The sequence below is a fragment of the Lepidochelys kempii genome, chromosome 8, assembly GCF_965140265.1.
Source record: "Lepidochelys kempii isolate rLepKem1 chromosome 8, rLepKem1.hap2, whole genome shotgun sequence".
Taxonomy (NCBI): domain Eukaryota; kingdom Metazoa; phylum Chordata; order Testudines; family Cheloniidae; genus Lepidochelys; species Lepidochelys kempii.
The window spans coordinates 85,398,087-85,418,661 of NC_133263.1; the positions used below are offsets into that span (position 1 = coordinate 85,398,087).

The 20,575-nt window shown below is 41.0% G+C and overlaps 1 protein-coding gene across 4 annotated transcripts in view; it reads left to right on the plus strand.

The window, feature by feature from the left end:
• LRRIQ3 (leucine rich repeats and IQ motif containing 3) overlaps positions 1 to 20,575 on the plus strand; it is a 100,555-nt gene that overhangs the window by 66,477 nt on the left and 13,503 nt on the right. For all 4 annotated transcript variants that reach the window (XM_073357335.1, XM_073357334.1, XM_073357336.1 and 1 more), the window contains 2 exons: positions 4,466 to 5,183; positions 16,632 to 16,851. In XM_073357335.1, the coding sequence (XP_073213436.1) occupies positions 4,466 to 5,183; positions 16,632 to 16,815 (902 nt within the window). In that variant the 3' untranslated portion in view covers positions 16,816 to 16,851. The remainder of the gene's footprint in view (positions 1 to 4,465; positions 5,184 to 16,631; positions 16,852 to 20,575) is intronic.

The window sequence follows — 20,575 nt, forward strand, 5'->3', positions numbered from 1 at the left end:
GCTAGTAGACATAGCCATTGTGCCTTTCCCAGACCTTAACAAGAGCTCTGTGTAGCTTCAAAGCTTGTCTCTCTCACCAATGTAAGTTGGTCCAATAAAAGATATTACCTCAGCTTCCTTGTCTCTCTTAATATCATAACCTTTAATTTTTATTTGAATGGTGAAATTATGGAGAATATGGTGCCCTCTAACATCAACAATTTTTATCTTCCTCAAACATGGGTTTTCAGGGGACTTTTTTACTCAAAGTCTAATGTCAAGTTTGTAAATTATTTAAAGGACCTTGTCAGTACTTTGACCAGTTGCATTTTGCGGTGCTTCTTATTTTAATATAATTGATGATATTTTATTGTATTTAATTGCTCCCCAGTACAACCTACTGCTGCTATTAGTTACTCTGTTAATTCAAGTGGCTAATTTAAGTTACGATTGGTTGTATGCAATGTAGGCTGAGAGCTTTCATAAGAGACTTGTGCAACCACAGTGGTGTGATCATTCCAGGAAATCAAAATAATGTGTATATCTTCTTACTGAACAAAGTCTTTAAAGCATTGTAGACATTTAAAATATCGAGTATACATAAGGAAATGTTGACTCAGTAAGTGATGTGCTAAATAAACACAGGAGGCCACTCTGTCTGCCTTATATGTATGTCGGGAGTCCCTCTTAATGAAAATAATGATTTCAAGAAAATTATTTTTGAATTCTCACATACCTCAAAGAGTAAGAGAACATCCTAGTAGACATACTGAACTATTCCTGTTGACATAGTCAAAGGATTATTGTATTGAGGATGGCAGGGGGAAAAATATCTGAAATATGAGACATGAGCTTGATCTACATTATTTGCCACAAATCTTAGGTAAAACTCATGTATTTTTTCACTGACATATAGCTATATATTCTTCAAAAGGAAACTTCATGTAAACATTTCTCTTGTTTTCATCCACAAAAACCCCTTTTCAGGTTGAAAAGAGAGAATGTTTATGTTTACCTCTTATATGATTATGATTACAAAAATGATTCTGTAAAATGACATTTTGGTGTTTGATATTTATTCTCCTTAAGTCACTCTGTAACAAATTTGCTCAATTTTCAAATCAAAACAAGATTTTTTTAAACTGACAGCACTTCAAGTGTCTTGAAATCAAGCCATTTTCTTTTTACCCTCATACATTGTCAACACATAAATATTCTATATTCAGCATATGTCTTGCTTTGCAAGATGATGCATGAGGCAGAACAAAATATAGCATGCTCCTATGCAACTAGTGCATATTGGCTCTGCAGTTCTTATAGTACTAAAAGTTATTTTATCTGTAAATGAAGCAATGTGACTGGCACTCATGTAAGAAGTGGATTTGATCAGAAAACAGGTAAAACAAAAAATTCTTTTGTGACCATGGCTATTTTGCAAATGCAATTATTGCATAAAAATAACATGAAGTCCTTAAATGAAAGCCACAAAGGCCAAAAAATTCACTTCATGCTTCTTACTATGTTCCTTGGCACTGTAAAGCTCTGAGGGAGTGCATGAGCTGAACATAGAATCATAGAACTGGAAGGGATCTTGAGCGGTCATCTAGTCCAGTCCCCTGAACTCAAGGCTGGACTAAGTACTATCTCTAGACCATCTGTAACAGGGGTTTGTCCAACCTGCTCTTAAAAATCTCCAATGATGGAGATTCCACAACCTTCCTATGTAATTTATTCAAATGATTAACTATTCTGACAGTTAGGAAGTTTTTCCTAATGTCCAACCTAAACCTCCCTTGCTGCAATTTAAGCCCATTGCTTCTTATCCTATCCTCAGAGGTTAAGAAGAACAATTTTTCTCCCTCCTCTTTGTAACAATCTTTTATGTGCTTGAAAACTGTTATTGTGTCCTCTCTCAGTCTTCTCTTCTCCAGACTAAACAAAGCCAATTTTTTCAATCTTCCCTCATAGGTCATGTTTTCTAGACCTTTAATCATTTTTGTTGTTCTTCTCTGGACTTTCTCCAATTTGTGTACATCTTTCCTGAAATGTGGCACCCAGAACTGGACACAATTCTCCAGTTGAGGCCTAATCAGCATTGAGTAGAGCGGAAAAAGTATTTCTCGTGTCTTGCTTACAATACTCCTGCTAATACATCCCAGAATGATGTTTGCTTTTTTTGCAACAGCATTACACTGTTGACTCATACTTAGCTTGTGATCCACTGTGACCCCCAGAACCCTTTCCGCAGTACTCCTTCCTAGGCAGTTGTTTCCCATTTTGTATGTATGCAACTGATTTTTCCTTCCTAAGTGGAGTACTTTGCATTTGTCCTTATCGAATTTCATCCTGTTTACTTCAGACCATTTCTCTAGTTTGTCCAGATCATTTTGAATTATAATCCTATCCTTCAAAGCACTGACAATCCCTCCCAGCTTGGTATCATCCGCAAACTTTATAAGTGTACTCTCTATGCCATTATCTAAATCAGTGGATCCCAAACTTGTTCCGCCACTTGTGCAGGGAAAGCCCCTGACGGGACGGGATGGTTTGTTTACTTGCCGTGTCCACAGGTTCAGCCGATTGTGGCTCCCACTGGCTGCGATTCGCTGCTCCAGGCCAATGGTAGCTGCTGGAAGCGGTGGCCAGTATGTTCCTCAGCCCACGCCGCTTCCAGCAGCTCCCATTGGCCTGGAGCAGCGAACCGTGGCCACTGGGAGCCACAATTGGCCGAACCTGCGGACATGGCAGGTAAACCAACTGGCCCGGCCCGCCAGGGGCTTTCCCTGCACAAGCGGCGGAACAAGTTTGGGAACCACTGATCTAAATCATTGATGAAGATATTGAACAGAACTGGACCCAGAACTGATCGCTGCGGGACCCCATTCGTTATGCCCTTCCAGCATGACTGTGAAACACTGGTAACTGCTCTCTGCGAACAACTTTCCAACCAGTTATGCACCCACCTTATAGTAGATCCATCTAGGTTGTATTTCCCTGGTTTGTTTATGAGAAGGTCATGCGAGACAGTATTGAAAGCCTTACTAAAGTCAAGTTATACCACATCTACCCCTTCCCCCTCGATCCACAAGGCTTGTTACCCTGTCAAAGAAAGCTATCAGGTTGGTTTGACATGAGTTGTTCTTGACAAATCCATGCTGACTGTTATTTATCAGCTTACTATCTTCTAGCTATTTGCAAATTGATATCTTAATTATTTGCTCCATTATCTTTCTGGGTACAGTAGTTAAGCTGACTGGTCTGTAATTCCCTGGGTTGTCCTTATTTCACTTTTTATAGATGGGCAGTATATTTGCCATTTTCCAGTCTTCTGGAATGTCTCCCATCTTCCATGACTTTTCAAAGATAATTGCTAATGGCTCAGATATCTTCTCAGTCAGCTCCTTGAGTATTCTAGGATGCATATCATCAGGCCCTGGTGATTTGAAGATATCTAACCTGTCTAAATAATTTTTGACTCGTTCTTTCCCTATTTTAGACTCTGATCCAATCTCATTTTCACTGGCATTCACTATGTTAGACGTCCCATCACCAGCAACCTTCTTGGTGGAAACCGAAACAAAGAAGTGATTAAGCACCTCTGCCATTTCCACATTTTCTGTTATTGTCTTTCCCCCCTCATTGAGTAATGGGCCTACTGTTTTGTAAACATTTTCACATAAATAAAACGAATGACAATATTTGAACATGTATTATACTCAGTGTATAAAAGGGAGGAATAATTTGTTGTGGATGTGAATATAGAAGATGAAGTACCCAATTGAATATGACTGATATTTAATTTTAAGAGACACCGTGAAATACAGGTAGAGCAAGGGATATATTTTTAAAAATCAGAATGAAAATTGATATTATTTATAATAATATTATTCAACTGTTACATTATTTTATGCTGTGATTTTTTTTAATGTCAGTAGGTTAAAAAAATCTGCCTTTAAAAAGGTAGCAGGTATAGGAACTTGTGAAACTTTCAAAAATATCATAATTTTCTTTGGACAAGTAATAGAGCAGGGTGCTGATCTAAAACTTATTAAAGTAAATTGAAAGATTCCGACTGAATTCATTGAGGGGTTTGATTAGGCTCCAAAAAGAATAGTAGCTGATTTTTAAGTTGGCACTTACTACTATTATTATTAAATATTTAAAAACTTTTGCCCAGCCATTTTGACACAATAAAAAGCAGTCTATTAGACTTAACTCTGAGCCTTTGCTTATCATTATTAGGTGTGTTGAACAAACAAATTTTGGCAGATGATAATACTGTGCTGATATGACAAGATAATTTAAAGTCTTATTTCAAAGTAATCTAATATTTAATTCAAACTCACAAGAGGATAGATTGACTTAAATAGGACATTTATCATCCGTAGATATTAAAATCTAATAAAGAGTCTGAAAAATAAGAAATAGTAAATTTTTATAATCAAATATGCATCACAGATTAAATATTGCATTCTTTGTATCATAGGTTTCTTGGACGTGGAGAAACCTAATATGGAGGAGCAGGTAGAAACTAAATTTAGGCTTTCAGTTTGTAAAGCTGCTTTTCATTCAGTGAAGGAGAAGCTGATGATATTTCAAAAGAAAGAGGAAGAAATTTGGCATGCCGTACACCCGTTTCATTCTCTTGTTCATCCTGCTCCACAGCTTAAAGCTGTGAATCACCCAGTAAGTATAGAGAAGAGGATTTTTGCTAGAATGTATGGATCTGTAAGACTTGGACCATTTTATGTTATTGATAAAGCCTACAGAGAGAGTAAGAGATGTGAGATCCAAACTAAAAAGATACGTGGGGTTATGCAGATGCAAATTGCCAAAGGTGAAACTGACTACTGTATTAAGGGTTTTCTTGAGGAGAAAAAGAATGGTGTTCAGAAAAGATGCAAAGAAGAAGATATTAGAATTCAAGAAGCTTTACAACAACATCAATTGAGAAGATCAGGATTTATTGAAAAAGTAAGGCAAAGGCATGCTCAGTTTTTAGAAACCAAGAACCAGAAAGCATCAGAGTATTCATTAATTCAAGACTTCAGCATTCAGCATGCTTCTTTGACACAGAGTTTGTTTAGACTTGACAGATTGAGGAAAAGTGAGGAAACCCTGAAGGAAAGAAAAAGCATTGTTAAGGAAAACAAAGAAGATATGGAAAAATGGAAGGAGCTGATTAAAAATTTTCAGGAGCAGAGGTATGTTTCTCTTAATATTCAGTGTTATAATATGAATGCTGGATTGGATGTGGATCATTTTTCTAGATTGAAATACATCCATATGCTAGAATGTTTTGGATGCTTTTTTGTAGAATAAACAGAAACACAAATAAATCACATCCTTGCTCAGTTCCAAAAACAGATCAAATATCAGAGTTACAGTATTGTAAACAAAGTGTTCCTCTAGAAGTGGAACCACAAAATCAAGGGGAACTTCAAGTACAAACTTAATACCTCACTTAGCCAATCGTGTCCCTTGCACTGAATCTGAGCACAAGTGCTAGGTACATGTACTGGGTACTTGGGAAGGTGGGGAGACCTCAGGCCTGAAGTGGCCTGTATAGTGTTTTGTTTGCCTCCCATAGGGAAAATCGAACAGATCCACAAAGTAGTGGAATTCAGAGCCACCTTTCTCAGCTCACCCAACTCTGCAGCAGCGTGAAAGTTCCCTGTGTGCACCACCTTCCATGGCTAAGGAGGACAGGGCAGGATTTGTCCATTTACATAAAGTGAGGACAGCGACCATAACCACATTTCAACACTAACATGATTTTTTTAAGGGAATATTCCACAAAATAAAACATTGGGGTTTTTTTTTGTCCACAAAAATAAAGCAGACAGTACATTATTCTTACTATGCAGCATCACCTGTGCTGGATTATACTGTCAAAAGTCTATAGAAAGCAAACAAAAAGCATCAAAGTATTCATTAGTCCAAGACTTCACCATTGTGGTTAAGATTTCTCATTCTTTTCTTTGAGACTTTGCACAGTAGAAAATGTATGCTTGTGTAATCATGCCCTGTTCAGATAAGACACAACAGCAACCTTTTTGTCTCACGATGCAGTGTCTTTGTGTGTAGCACAATGCCATGTTATTTTTACTAAGGTGCAAATAAATCTTTAACAGTTTATTGCCCAAGACAATTTTGGGGCAAAAAAACTGAATCGAGAATGTCAATGCATTCCTTAGAATTCAGCTTGATACAATTTGGAATAGATGAGCCTTGAACCATGAAAATTAGGATTTTGTAAATGTATGGCAAAAGTAAATTCTATTGTGCAATATAACTATTCTGCACACATACTAACTTATTTTTCAGGCAATTACTTTATCTATTTTAAAGTATTTTTTCCAAATCCCTAAAGACACCTATTCACATTAAAGCATAGCTCTGCTCTGAAAAATGACTTGTGAGGGTCCATGTTTGTTAGCTTCCAATGACATCCATATGAAATATGCTTAATTTACAGTAAAAATATTTTTCTTTAACTACAAGCACAACCTCCAATCTGAGAAGTGAGTGAGCCAATTTCCATGTTTCCCACAAACAAAAGTTCTGCAAGCCGTATTAAACCCCCAGTTGCACCTGTGTAACCTTATTGTCTCAAATTATGCCATTAGTGACAGCTGAGCAATTCCATTGTCTTCAATGGGTTTACACTTGTGTAACTGATTGGAAATTTAGTAAATGATTGTGTTGATGATGCATGCACAAGATGGAATAGAATCTAGCTCTCTCCCTCTTAGTTATTGGCTTTGCCATGCTAAGGGGAATAAAAAGCAATAATGGAATGAATAGACCAGATCTATTCTACAGAACAATCTGGACTGCTTGGTAAAATGAGCTCACTTGAACAACGTGCATTTTAATATAACCACTGTGTACACCTAAGAACAAAGAGGTATAGGTCACACTTACACGATGGAGGACTGGATTCTGGAAAACAGTGACTCTGAAAATGACTTCAAGGTCGTGATGGATACCCAACTAGAATCATAGACTATCAGGGTTGGAAGGGACCTCAGGAGGTCATCTAGTCCAACCCCCTGCTCAAAGCAGGACCAAACCCCAATTAAATCATCCCAGCCAGGGCTTTGTCAAGCCTGACCTTAAAAACTTCTAAGGAAGGAGATTCTACCACCTCCCTAGGTAACGCATTCCAGTGTTTCACCACCCTCCTAGTGAAAAAGTTTTTCCTAATATCCAACCTAAACCTCCCCCACTGCAACTTGAGACCATTGCTCCTTGTCCTGTCATCTTCTACCACTGAGAATAGTCTAGAACCATCTTCTTTGGAACCACCTCTCAGGTAGTTGAAAGCAGCTATCAAATCCCCCCTCATTCTTCTCTTCTGCAGACTAAACAATCCCAGTTCCCTCAGCCTTTCCTCATAAGTCATGTGTTCCAGACCCCTAATCATTTTTGTTGCCCTTCGCTGGACTCTCTCCAGTTTTTCCACATCCTTCTTGTAGTGTGGGGCCCAAAACTGGACACAGTACTCCAGATGAGGCCTCACCAATGTCGAATAGAGGGGAACGATCACGTCCCTCGATCTGCTGGCTATGTCCCTACTTATACATCCCAAAATGCCATTGGCCTTCATGGCAACAAGGGCACACTGTTGACTCATATCCAGCTTCTCATCCACTGTCACCCCTAGGTCCTTTTCCGCAGAACTGCTGCCTAGCCATTCGGTCCCTAGTCTGTAGCGGTGCTTTGGATTCTTCCGTCCTAAGTGCAGGACCCTGCACTTATCCTTGTTGAACCTCATCAGATTTCTTTTGGCCCAATCCTCCAATTTGTCGAGGGCCCTCTGTATCCTATCCCTACCTGCCACCGTATCTACCACTCCTCCTAGTTTAGTATCATCTGCAAATTTGCTGAGAGTGCAATCCACACCATCCTCCAGATCATTTATGATGATTTACAAAACCGGCCCCAGGACTGACCCTTGGGGCACTCCACTTGATACCAGCTGCCATCTAGACATGGAGCCATTGATCACTAGCCGTTGATCCCAACAATCTAGCCAACTTTCTACCCACCTTGTAGTGTATTCATCCAGCCCATACTTCTTTAACTTGCTGACAAGAATACTGTGGGAGACCGTGTCAAAAGCTTTGCTAAAGTCAAGAAACAATACATCCACTGCTTTCCCTTCATCCACAGAACCAGTAATCTCATCATAGAAGGCGATTAGATTAGTCAGGCATGACCTTCCCTTGGTGAATCCATGCTGACTGTTCCTGATGACTTTCCTCTCGTGTAAGTGCTTCAGGATTGATTCCTTGAGGACATGCTCCATGATTTTTCTGGGGACTGAGGTGAGGCTGACTGGCCTGTAGTTCCCAGGATCCTCCTTCTTCCCTTTTTTAAAGATTGGCACTACATTAGCCATTTTCCAGTCGTCCGGGACTTCCCCCGATCGCCATGAGTTTTCAAAGATAATGGCCAATGGCTCTGCAATCACAGCCGTCAACTCCTTTAGCACTCTCGGATGCAACGCATCCGGCCCCATGGACTTGTGCACGTCCAGATTTTCTAAATAGTCCCTTACCACTTCTTTCTCCACAGAGGGCTGGCCACCTACTCCCCATGCTGTGTTGCCCAGCACAGCAGTCTGGGAGCTGACCTTGTTCGTGAAGACAGAGGCAAAGAAAGCATTGAGTACATTAGCTTTTTCCACATCCTCTGTCACTAGGTTGCCTCCCTCATTCAGTAAGGTGCTCACACTTTCCTTGGCTTTCTTCTTGTTGCCAACATACCTGAAGAAACCCTTCTTGTTACTCTTAACATCTCTTGCTAGCTGCAGCTCCAGGTGTGATTTGGCCCTCCTGATTTCATTCCTACATGCCCGAGCAATATTTTTATACTCTTCCCTGGTCATTTGTCTAATCTTCCACATCTTGTAAGCTTCTTTTTTATGTTTAAGATCCGCAAGGATTTCACTGTTAAGCCAAGCTGGTCGCCTGCCATATTTACTATTCTTTCAACACATCGGGATGGTTTGTCCCTGTAACCTCAATAGGGTTTCTTTGAAATACAGCCAGCTCTCCTGGACTCCTTTCCCCCTCATGTTATTCCCCCAGGGGATCCTACCCATCAGTTCCCTGAGGGAGTCGAAGTCTGCTTTCCTGAAGTCCAGGGTCCGTATTCTGCTGCTTCCCTTTCTTCCCTATGTCAGGATCCTGAACTTGACCAACTCATGATCACTGCCTCCCAGATTCCCATCCACTTTTGCTTCCCCTACTAATTCTTCCCGGTTTGTGAGCAGCAGGTCAAGAAAAGCTCTCCCCCTAGTTGGCTCCTCCAGAACTTGCACCAGGAAATTGTCCCCTACATTTTCCAAAAACTTCCTGGATTGTCTGTGCACCGCTGTAGTGCTCTCCCAGCAGATATCAGGATGATTAAAGTCGCCCATGAGAACCTGGGTGTGCGATCTAGTACCTTCTGCGAGTTGCCGGAAGAAAGCCTCATCCACCTCATCCCCCTGGTCCGGTGGTCTATAGCAGACTCCCACCACTACATCACTCTTGTTGCTCACACTTCTAAACTTAATCCAGAGACACTCAGGTTTTTCTGCAGTTTCATACCAGAGCTCTGAGCAGTCATACTGCTCCCTTACATACAGTGCTACTCCCCCACCTTTTCTGCCCTGCCTGTCCTTCCTGAACAGTTTATAACCATCCATGACAGTACTCTAGTCATGTGAGTTATCCCAGCAAGTCTCTGTTATTCCAATCACGTCATAATTCCTTGCCTTCACCAGGACCTCCAGTTCTCCCTGCCTGTTTCCAAGGCTTTGTGTATTTGTATATAGGCACTTAAGATAACCTGCTGATCGCCCCTCATTCTCAGTATGAGTTAGGAGCCCTCCCCTCACAGACGTTCCTGCCTGTGCTTCCTCCGGGTATTCTGCTTGCCCACTTACCTCAGGGCTTTGGTCTCCTTCCCCCAGTGAACCTAGTTTAAAGCCCTCCTCGCAAAGATGGTTAGCCAGCCTGCTCGCAAAGATGCTCTTCCCTCTCTATTTTAGGTGGAGCCTGTCTCTGCCCAGCACTCCTTCTTCATGGAACACCATCCCATGGTCAAAGAATCCAAAGCCTTCTCTCCGACACCACCTGCGTAGCCATTCGTTGACTTCCACGATTTGACGGTCCCTACCCCGGCCTTTTCCTTCCACGGGGAGGATGGACGAGAACACCACTTGCTCCTCAAACTCCTTTATCCTTCTTCCCAGAGCCACGTAGTCCGCAGTGATCCGCTCAAGGTCATTCCTGGCAGTATCATTGGTGCCCACATGGAGAATTAGGAAGGGGTAGCGATCCGAGGGCTTGATGAGTCTCGGCAGTCTCTCCGTCACATAGCGAATCTTAGCCCCTGGCAAGCAGCAGACTTCTCTGTTTTCCCGGTCAGGGCGGCAGATAGGTGACTCAGTCCCCCTGAGGAGAGAGTCCCCAACCACCACCACCCACCTCCTTCTTTTGGGAGTGGTGGTCATGGAACCCCCAACCTTAGGACAGCGCATCTCATGCCTTCCAACCAGCGGAGTCTCCTTCTGCTTTCTTCCCCTGGATCATGAACTGATCATGAGCTCCCAGTGTGATGTGGTGGAAAGGGTTCAGAAATAAACGACAAGGATGATTCAAGGTTTGAAAAACCTGCCAAACAGTGAGAGGCTCAAGAAGCACAATCTATTTAGTTTCTCCAAGAGAAGATTTAGGTAACTTGATCGCGATTTGTAAGTACCTATATGTGGGGAAGATTTCTGATCAGGCTCTTTAATCTAGCAGACAAAGTTATAACTAGATCTAGTGTCTGATGCTAGACAAAGTCAGACTAAAAATAAGATACAGCTTTTTAACAATTAGATTAATTTGCCATTGGAACAACTTACTTAGGGATGTAGTGGATTCTCCATCACATGAAGTCTTTAAATCAAGATTGGATGTCTGTGTTCTAGATCAGACAGAAATTATGGTCTTGATACAGAAGTTACTGGAAGAAAATTTGTTGTGTGGTGCAGGAGATCAGATTAGATGATCAAAATAGTCCTTTCTGGCTGTCAAATCTGTGAATCAGTAAATGCTTATTTTTGTCTCTAAAGTTAGCAGATGTGATGTGATTACACATCAGAAGTAGATCTGGTGGTGTCATTTTATTACTTAGCCAAAGAGGTAGTTCATGGCCTAAATTTGGTCCACATACAGTACCATCTCAGGCAGTAGTCTGGACTGACCTCTTGGTGCCGACATTTGTGCACAAGGTGCTGATGACCCTGGCACCCATGACCAGTGCTGAAAGCTATGGTACAGATTCTCCCACCACTGATTTCTTAGCATCAATGTTGTTTTTGATACTCAGTGATGTTGCAGTGACAGTGAAACCTGATTCACCACAATTGTCCTCAGTTGTGGGACTGCCCTGCACTTACGTATCAACTACCAGTAATGTTATGGTATTAGTGAACTCTTCCGCTCCAGTGGTGGAAGGGTGGGGAAACTTAAGCTCACCCTAGAATTCTGAATAGGGTAAAGCCGCCATTAGAGGAGGAGTACTCATTTTCTTTCTACCCTTCTGAGTATAGTAAGGAGGTATCCTCCACCTGCTCATCTTGTTCCCATTTGTATGACCCCTACTGATCTGACAGGGAATCTAAGAGCCGTCACTATAGTCACAGACCTATGAAATCTTGGAGAGAGCACATACCTTGGTATCTACCTCTCTGGCCCCAGCCTTTTACACCTAACTAGTGCTAAATTTCCTTCTTTTATGAAACTTCGTAGAGTTGCTCAAGAGGAGAAGCTGCCACAGCTCTCACTATACCACATGAAGAACAGGAAAGTGATGAAGAACACCTGCTGAGGAAAAGTTCTTGATCCCAACAAATATCTCCTCTTCCTCACTGGATTAGGATCTGAGCTGCCAAGGAAGAAGGGCAATGCAGAAGGCCTTCTACCTTTTCCTCCTCTACTGCACACTGTGTTCATTTCATAATAGCAAATTTTATGGCATCAAAGCCATAAATAACCTTTGAACATTATATAGTTTTTCCCACCACATCCACCCTTCTTAGGCAACCGCTGTTTTATTGTTGAGAGGCCTGGAATGGAATTACCTCAAACCACACCATTTTAGAGATTGTCAGTGTAGGGTATTCCATTCAATCCCCGTCCCTTCCTAGTCCAACCCCTTCCTTCTCCCTCTTTAAGGATCCCTCTCATGAGATGTTAAGACAAGTAGTGGACTCTCTTCTAAATCTTGGAGTAGTGGAAGATGTGCCCCTGGAGTTCAGAGGGATGGGGCTTTACTTTCCTTATTTTCTAACTTGGAAGAAGAAAGAGATCTGGAATCTAGTCCTCGATTTGAGATTTCTCAACAAGTCAAAGTAGAAAAAAATCAATGGTTTGGGTTTTTTTATTTAAATTTGATTTTTTATTGAAAATACGTAGTTTTAAAAATAAAATAAACTTATTGAAAATTAACTGAAATTATGACAACCTATGTCAAAGACTAAACATATTATAATTGATTACAATTATTTAAGTTAATTTAAAAATCATATCAAGCAGTCCATGTTTGTTGTCAAATTTTAAAGAAAGTCAAACCTCCAAACTAGTGGAGGTCAATAGGTAAGCACCTAAAACCAGAGTTTGTTAAAGTGCAAAACCACCTTTTGACATCAGAGGCCTCTACTACAGGTACAGAGAGAATATTTTCTTTATTTGAGTTTATTTAGTTAGCTCAGTTCAATGACTAGTACATGCAGAGTTAAGAAACCAACTGGGAATTGAGAAAGCAGGAATGCTTGTTTTTCTTTTCCAATCTCTGAATTAAAAACCCAAAGCGTGAGAGGATGAGATCTACTCATTTTAAACTCTTGAAGGATATGGTACCTGGAAACAATGAGTTCAGGTCACTAACTACAGATAATACTTCCTTTGTTTAAAAAAAATAATTTTGTTTTGATAACCTTTTTGTTAAACTTTTTTTCTTATGTATCCAGCATAGTTAAATAATAATAAATAGTCACAGACCTATGAAATCTTGGAGAGAGCACATACCTTGGTATCTACCTCTCTGGCCCCAGCCTTTTACCCCTAACTAGTGCTAAATCTTGGAGAGAGCACATACCTTGGTATCTACCTCTCTGGCCCCAGCTACCTAAATAATAAAAATACCATTTTAAAATTCTGTTTTGGTTCATTTTTAACTAAATTCTAATTTCCATCAAAATAGAGCTTGACACAAATCACAAGAAAAATTAATGCTCATTAGCAAATGACAAATGCATCACTGACCATTTTCTAACATATTAGAAATGTAAAAATTAAGAAAGTGAATAAATGTAAATTGTCATCTTATTGCTTAAATAAATAGTATAGATAGATATAATGTATGCTTTAACAAAAAGAAGCACCAAATATAGTATAAATGCTATTTTGAATTGCAAATCAACATGTTTTAAAGGTTACCAACCAGTGAGAATCAACCTTTCTTTAGGAAATAACTAAAAAGTACAAATGCAAAACAAGATTAAAATTGATTATTTATATCAAGGTTTCCTGCTTGCTGATTTAAGCCATGATTAAAATTGATTATTTAAATCACTGATTTAAATCAATCCACCCTGCAACAGTTTCATCTGTCATTTCAAATGCAGGATGATAAGGTTGGCCTCTATAATCCAATTATTAAATTCCCAAATCCCTATCCCTGCTTCCTGGCTCACTATTTTACAAGACACTTACTTTACATATCAGTTCAACTGACACACACAAAATACCTGAGATTCCAAGTGGGAGCATCTATCAGTAGAGAGTTTTGCTCTTTGTCTTTCATCAGCACCAAAGGTGTTCACCAAGTGATTGGCAGTTGTGGTGGCTCACAGAAGGAGACAAGGGATCCAGGTATATCTGTACATTAACGATTAACTCATTTGAGGAAAATCACCACGGCAGGTGAACTATTCAGGTCACCTAATTCCACATCTTTCCACTACTCTGAGTCTCAGGACCACACTGTTGCCAACGCAGAGAACAGTTCATGGGGCAGTGCTAAATTCCACACCAGCAAGGGCTTATCTACCACAGGAAAGATTCAAGACCACGGTAGAAAAATGAGGAGTACTTTTGGCACCTTAGAGACTAACAAATTTATTTGGGCATAAGCTTTTGTGGGCTAAAACCCACTTCATCGGTTTCATCAGCAGCTTATATGCTTATCCAGAAACATCTGGAAGAGTATGTCTCAGGCTTTTGGATGTGGCCTCATAAAGTAACTGTGGTTCTTCAAGAAATGTTGTCCACATTCCAGACTCTTCAGACTCTTGGAATCAGTCCGAAGATTCCACGACTCTTTCCTTGCTACTGGGTAGCCCTATGCCATCTGGATTCTGTATTGGTGAAGGAATTGAAGGACGATTGAGCATGCTTTCCCCTTTATGCCCTTGTTATAAATTCTCTGTTCAAGATTTGTATAGGCAAAACTCCCATTAGGAATTTTGCCTAAGTAAGGATTTCAGGATTGGGCCCTAAATTAATGCCAGCATGTGTGCACTTCTTCAAAGAAAAGTAATTATGTTGTTTTTTAGATTGGATTTGGGGTTTTTGTTTGTTTTGGGTGGAATGTTTTTTCTGTACAGAGGTGAAAAAAAAAGATCTACATTGTGTGTGGACTGGGGAACCCTACTTTATGCACCATACCTAGAGGCTTAATTGATTTATTTTATACATTTCCTTAAAACTATACTGGCCTCTTTTGGAAGCTAAGTTGTCCACTGATGTTCAGTTGGATGAAATGTACAATGGTCAAATTATAAACCACATAAATTGGGTTGATAATAGAGATAGTTGGAGACTTTTAACCACAGCTATACTGCTTAATCACGTTTAAAAACTAGAGCATAATGCAACATTCTAAATAAGTGCAAGTTTTGATAGTTTGACCATGAGGATTCCTCATAAACAGGACAATACCTACTCTTTTTGAGTGTCTTTTTAACTTCACTGATAGCAGAATCCCTCCACTGGCATGGAATCCAAATAAAGGTGCTCTGTGCAAGTGGAGTGCAGTAAGGTTTAAGAAGGTAAAATTCATAATTTGCAGCTGTGAGTGATGCTATTGCAGTCTTTGTGGTTACTGTTCCTATGGCCTGGAAGAGTTAGTCGCAGCCACTTTGTGCTCATGGTGTTCAGTGCTGGGACTGTTTGTAAGTGTGAATCCTGTGGCACCATTCCTGGCCTACCAATGTCATAGCATTCTGTATTAGCCTGTGGAATTGGTACAGAGACCCTGTCCATGGCTCTCAGCCCTGTGCACAGCCCCCTCTGTGGTGTCTTTGCTCCTGTGCAGAATTTAAGTCGTGCAGAGCAGTGGTTCTCAACCTACTGTACCCCTTTCAGCTCACTTAAAGACTACTTGCTTACAAAATCAGACATAAAAATACAAAAGTGTCACAGAACACTATTACTAAAAAGTTGCTTATTTTCTCATTTCTACCATATAATAAATATACTTGAGCCTGTTTTTCACTTGTGAGCCCTGCCATACTGGGAGGCAGTGAAGTGACAGCAACCATTAAGTTTTTCTCCACACTGAGTCTATTCCTACTCTCTGGGCCAGAATTAGGGGGTGGCCGGCAGGGCAATTCCCCAGGGCCCCATGCCACAGGGAGCCCTGCAAAGCTAAGTTGCTCGGGCTTTGGCTTCAGCCCAGGTGGCAGAGCTCAGGCTTCAGCTTTCTGCCCTGGGCCCCAGCACATCTAACTCCGGCCCTGGAGACCCCATAAAAACGAACTTGCGACCCACTTTGGGACTGTGACCCAGTTTGAGAACCCCGATATAGTATATAGAACAGTATAAACAAGTCATTATCTGTGTGAAATCTTAGTTTGTACTAACTTTGCTAGTGCTTTTTATATAGCCTGTTGTAAAACAAGGCAAGTATCTAGGTGAATTGATGTACTTCCTGGAAGATCCTCTAGAGTGTACATACTCCTGGTTGAGAACCCCTGGTGCAGTGGGCCTTGTGATAGTCCTCTGCACTGTAGACAAACTTCAGCCTACAGAAGCAAAAATTATTCCTACGGCCTGTCTAAATTCTATATACATTAATTACTATGGGAAAGGAGGCGAAAGAAGAGGAGCATGGGTGTCGTACAGTAGTTCTCAAACTTTTGTACTGGTGACCCCTTTCACATAGCAAGCCTTTGAGTGTGACCCTCCCCCCCCGTTATAAATTAAAAACACATTTTAATATATTTAACACTATTATAAATGCTGGAGGCAAGCGGGGTTTGGGGTGGAGGCTGACAGCTCGTGACCCCCCATGTAATAACCTTACAACCCCCAGAGGGGTCCCGACCCCCAGTTTGAGAACCACTGGAATAGTACGTCAAATTCCAAATCTATCAGAAATTTTCATTAAAATGAATTTAATTAATCTAGCTTAATTGGAGAAAAAAGAAGCTAGACACAGTTGTAAAATATAAAGAAGAAGCCAAGAGCATATATGTATGAAAGAGTCTAACTTTTAGAGACAAGACTTTTATCAGGAAATTTGCTCGGCTGATCTGTGACTGGTAAACCATGGCTGCAAGTTGTATGAATAAGACTGAAGTCTCTTCCTTTATTTTTCTCCAGGAAATTGATGTTACAAAAAGAAAACTTAGCAGAAAATGTGATTCTGGGTTCCATTGTTTCTCAAAAAACTAGTGAGAGATTACAGCAAGTCAAGACAAAAGTTGCAGCTGTAAAGGATCATCAAGCCAATATGAAAATTATGATCAAGCCGCCATTGAGCTGCAGTGCAATAAAGCATGTATAATAAACTCCAATGTTTAAGATGTTAACTTGCAACATTGTAAGTGAATATAAACCAAACTTTGTCTTTTTATTTGAATACTAAATTTGGAAGTCTATACTCTCATCATTTAAACTGAACTTCCAGGCCTTCATTTAAGAAAAAAAACATAATGAAGAGAGACAATTAGGTCTGTTTACTTCTAGAATGTATAAAACTGGTCTTATTTTTAAAAATCAACATTTACTACAGTATTAGATACCACACTTCAGTGTATGATATTGCTCAGTATTTTCCTAACCTTAGAAGAGACGGTGATATTTCAGATTGCATTGTGTGGTAATTGGTGGTAAATGTTTACTTTTAAATGGCGAGGACTACACGTGTGCATACAGTTATCATCTGTACTTACTCTGAAAACTAAATTATTCAGTGCGAAAAAAATAATAGGGCTTTTATGGTTGATAATGTAGCCAAATAGCAAGAGTGCAATTAAAATTTTGACTACAGTTATTGCAGACAGTGCTGCTGAAGCTTTGCCTCAGTGCTGCCTCAGCAAATGTAAACATACAACAATGCCATAAGCTCTAGATGGAATGTATTTTCTGTTTCATTCTGGCAACCCCGATGCATTTTCTCCTAGCTGCTAACTTTCATTAGCACGCTGTGTACTTGGATTAGTCTCATTAGCTGCTTTCAGACATGTAATTAATTATCTTTCTAGTTTATTCTGCTTACATTCTTTTTATACATACTTCTGACTCTGTATGTGTACATGTGTGTGCATGTCTATATAAAATATGAGAGACAAGGTTGGTGAGGTAATGTATTTTACCAACAGAGAAGCTCTCTCACCAACAGAAGATATTACCTCAAACACCTTCTCTCTCTAATATCCTGGGACCAACGTGGCAACAACTACACTGCATATATAAAATATAGTCGTTTTTATTATTATTCTTATATCTGTCTTGGGCTAGTGTTGGCACTCAGGGCGGAAACTAGTTTCTTCCAGTCCTCTCTTATTTGCTGCTGCTTCTGCATTTTGATGTGGCTGTTGGTCCCGAGCCTGGATAAAGTGGGGAGGATTGATAACATGGCTAACCACCTAGCCTCGTAAAAAAAAAAAAAAAGAAACAGAATCAGGCTACCATTCTGCCATTCTGATAAAAATGCTGATCCCTCACGCTGCATGCATGTTCTTGGTAAAAGCCAGTTCCCCGACAACTTTGATATAGCAGCAAGAGAACATGTTAAAGGTTGTTTTTGGAAAGTGAGAACGTTTCAGACATAAATAGTCTCACAGGTCATGAGGGAGATGGATAGCTATAAACTTATAATAGAATATCAGGGTTGAAAGGGACCTCAGGAGGTCATCTAGTCCAACCCCCTGCTCAAAGCAGGATCAATCCCCAATTTTTACCCCAGATCCCTAAATGGCCCCCTCCAGGATTGAACTCACAACCCTGGGTTTAGCAGGCCAATGCTCAAACCACTGAGCTATCCCAATACTTGAGTATATTAATTTTGCTAAATAAATATATTGTGGGTCCATGCCCTAAAACAAAATCATTATGATTGCTTAAAAAAAAAGACAATCTCCTTACTCTACCATTGTGTACTATGTGAAGTTATGCAATTTTCTTTCATTCTCTTCTGTCTTGAGTCCCTGGAAGCCTGTCTCTTTCATTCATTCCAAATGATATTTCCGATTGCCAGTTCTTCTCTTCCTTTAGTTGTGCATAGGCCACAGCTGTATAGAAACAATCTTTTTTAATACTCAGGTGTGAACTGGTAAGATAGAGCAGAAGGGCACTATAATGTCCTTATGTTCTTATGTATGAATACACTTTGAGCTAATCCTGTTTCAAAAGGGCTAGATCAAAGCGTTCTAACAAACTGTTCGTGTATGGCAGCAGGGTGCACAATGACCACTAGATTGTGGCAGACAAGTGCAGAATAGATTCACACCCCAGCTCACCGCAGTCTAGTTGTTTGTGTAGACAAGCCATAAGTGTCCAATACTCTTGTGTGACTATACATGAGTACTAGCTAGGGCTGTGATCTCTTAAGCTAAACAGGATGAGCCATAGTCAATACTTGTATGGGAGAGTGATAGGGAGAGAGGCCCTATACCAGCAGAGAAGAGGTTAAGGAGAGCCCTTGCTCTCTACTAGCCCTGCCTTGCTATACCTGCAGTCAATGCCAAGCCTTTATTTGAAGGGAAATAAAAAGCGAGAACCTGATCCATTCTGTCCAGAAGGAGCTCTACCTTTCTGCCTGAAAGGAACTTTGCTTGCAAACTGTTTAGGAAAGGAAGGAACTTTGAAAGGAAAGGAACTTTGCTTGCAGAGTTGTGGAGAGAGGCCTGCTAGCCTGAGCAACCACAGTGGAGGAATAGCTAGATCCCAAGGAATGAGCAATACTCAAATCAGAGACTGGGAATCAAGCCCAAAGGAAAGGCCAGGAATGCTTCCCCTCCCCCAGAAGACAGGGGAGTGGCCTAGTACTGAGTTACATTTGCTTTTTGTTGTAAAACAGCAGTTCTTAAACTTTAGAAACCTAAGGACCTCTATTTTGATTTAAAATTTTCAGACTCCCAACCCCCCGCTCAGCCCCAGGCCTCACCCAGACTCCACCCTTTTCCCCAAGGGCCAACCCCTGCCCCTCCTCTTCCCTGCCTCTTTCTGTCCCCTCCCCTGAGTGTGCCCCATCACCGCTCCTCCCCCTTCCTCCCAGTGCTTCCTGGATGCCGCTGAACACCTGTTCCCCGGCATGCAGGAGGCACTGGGAGGGAGAGGGAGGAGTTGATCAGTGAGGCTGGTGGCCCTGGATGTGATTCTGCCCCCTACTCCAAGCGAACCATGTCCCTGTTCCTCCCCCTCCTCCCAGTACCTCCTGCATGCCACGGAACAGCTGTTCCCTGGTGTGCAGGAAGTGCTGGGAGGGAGGGGGAGAAGTTGAGGGAGAGAGGGGAGGAGTTGATCAGCGGGGCTCGCGGACCCCCTGGAGTACCGCGGATCCCAGTTTGAGAAACTCTGTTGTAGAACATTTTTGCAGCAGAGCCCCTCAACCACACCCACAAGGAGATAATACTGAAGGGACAATTAGCTGTTGGGGCAGAGCCCACCGCACTGGACAATAGAAATAGAGAATTCTTCCCACCCAGGGAGACCTGTGTTGACAACAGGCTGCGCAGAAGGTCCACAAGGACACTCTGCTCCTGCCACACTCCTACAGGGAGACTTCCAAGGAAAGCCAGGGTGCAGTAGGAAGTGATGCTAGCATTTATGTAAGTCCCACGTTTTTCTCTGAGACTGACTGGTCTACCTGCCCAGTATCATGTTAGGGGTTATTGGATGTAAGGGCCATCTTTTGGATGACATGTAAAGGAAAGGTCCCAACAATGGAATGTTAAAAAAGATCTAGACAATTTATAGTAATTCTAACCCCATATTTGGCTACAGTTCTTCTTGTATGCACATATAGACCCCAAACTTAAAAATATTTATGCATATGATTATTTTTAAAGTTAAGCATGTGTGTGTTTGCCAGAGAGTGGGGTGAGGGTATATATGTGTGTGTGTGTGTGTGTGTGGTGAGTGGTGGGGTGATAGCAAACTGTTTCTTAGAGATCCTTTATGACAAAAGGTACTGTATAAATGCAGGCATCCATTAAGACAAAATCCTTGGGAATCTGGAGTCTGAGAGCTAGAATCAGATCAGGAGGCATTGGGACAGCACAGTTGTTTGCTTTGACTGACCATTTAACTGGGATAGACTG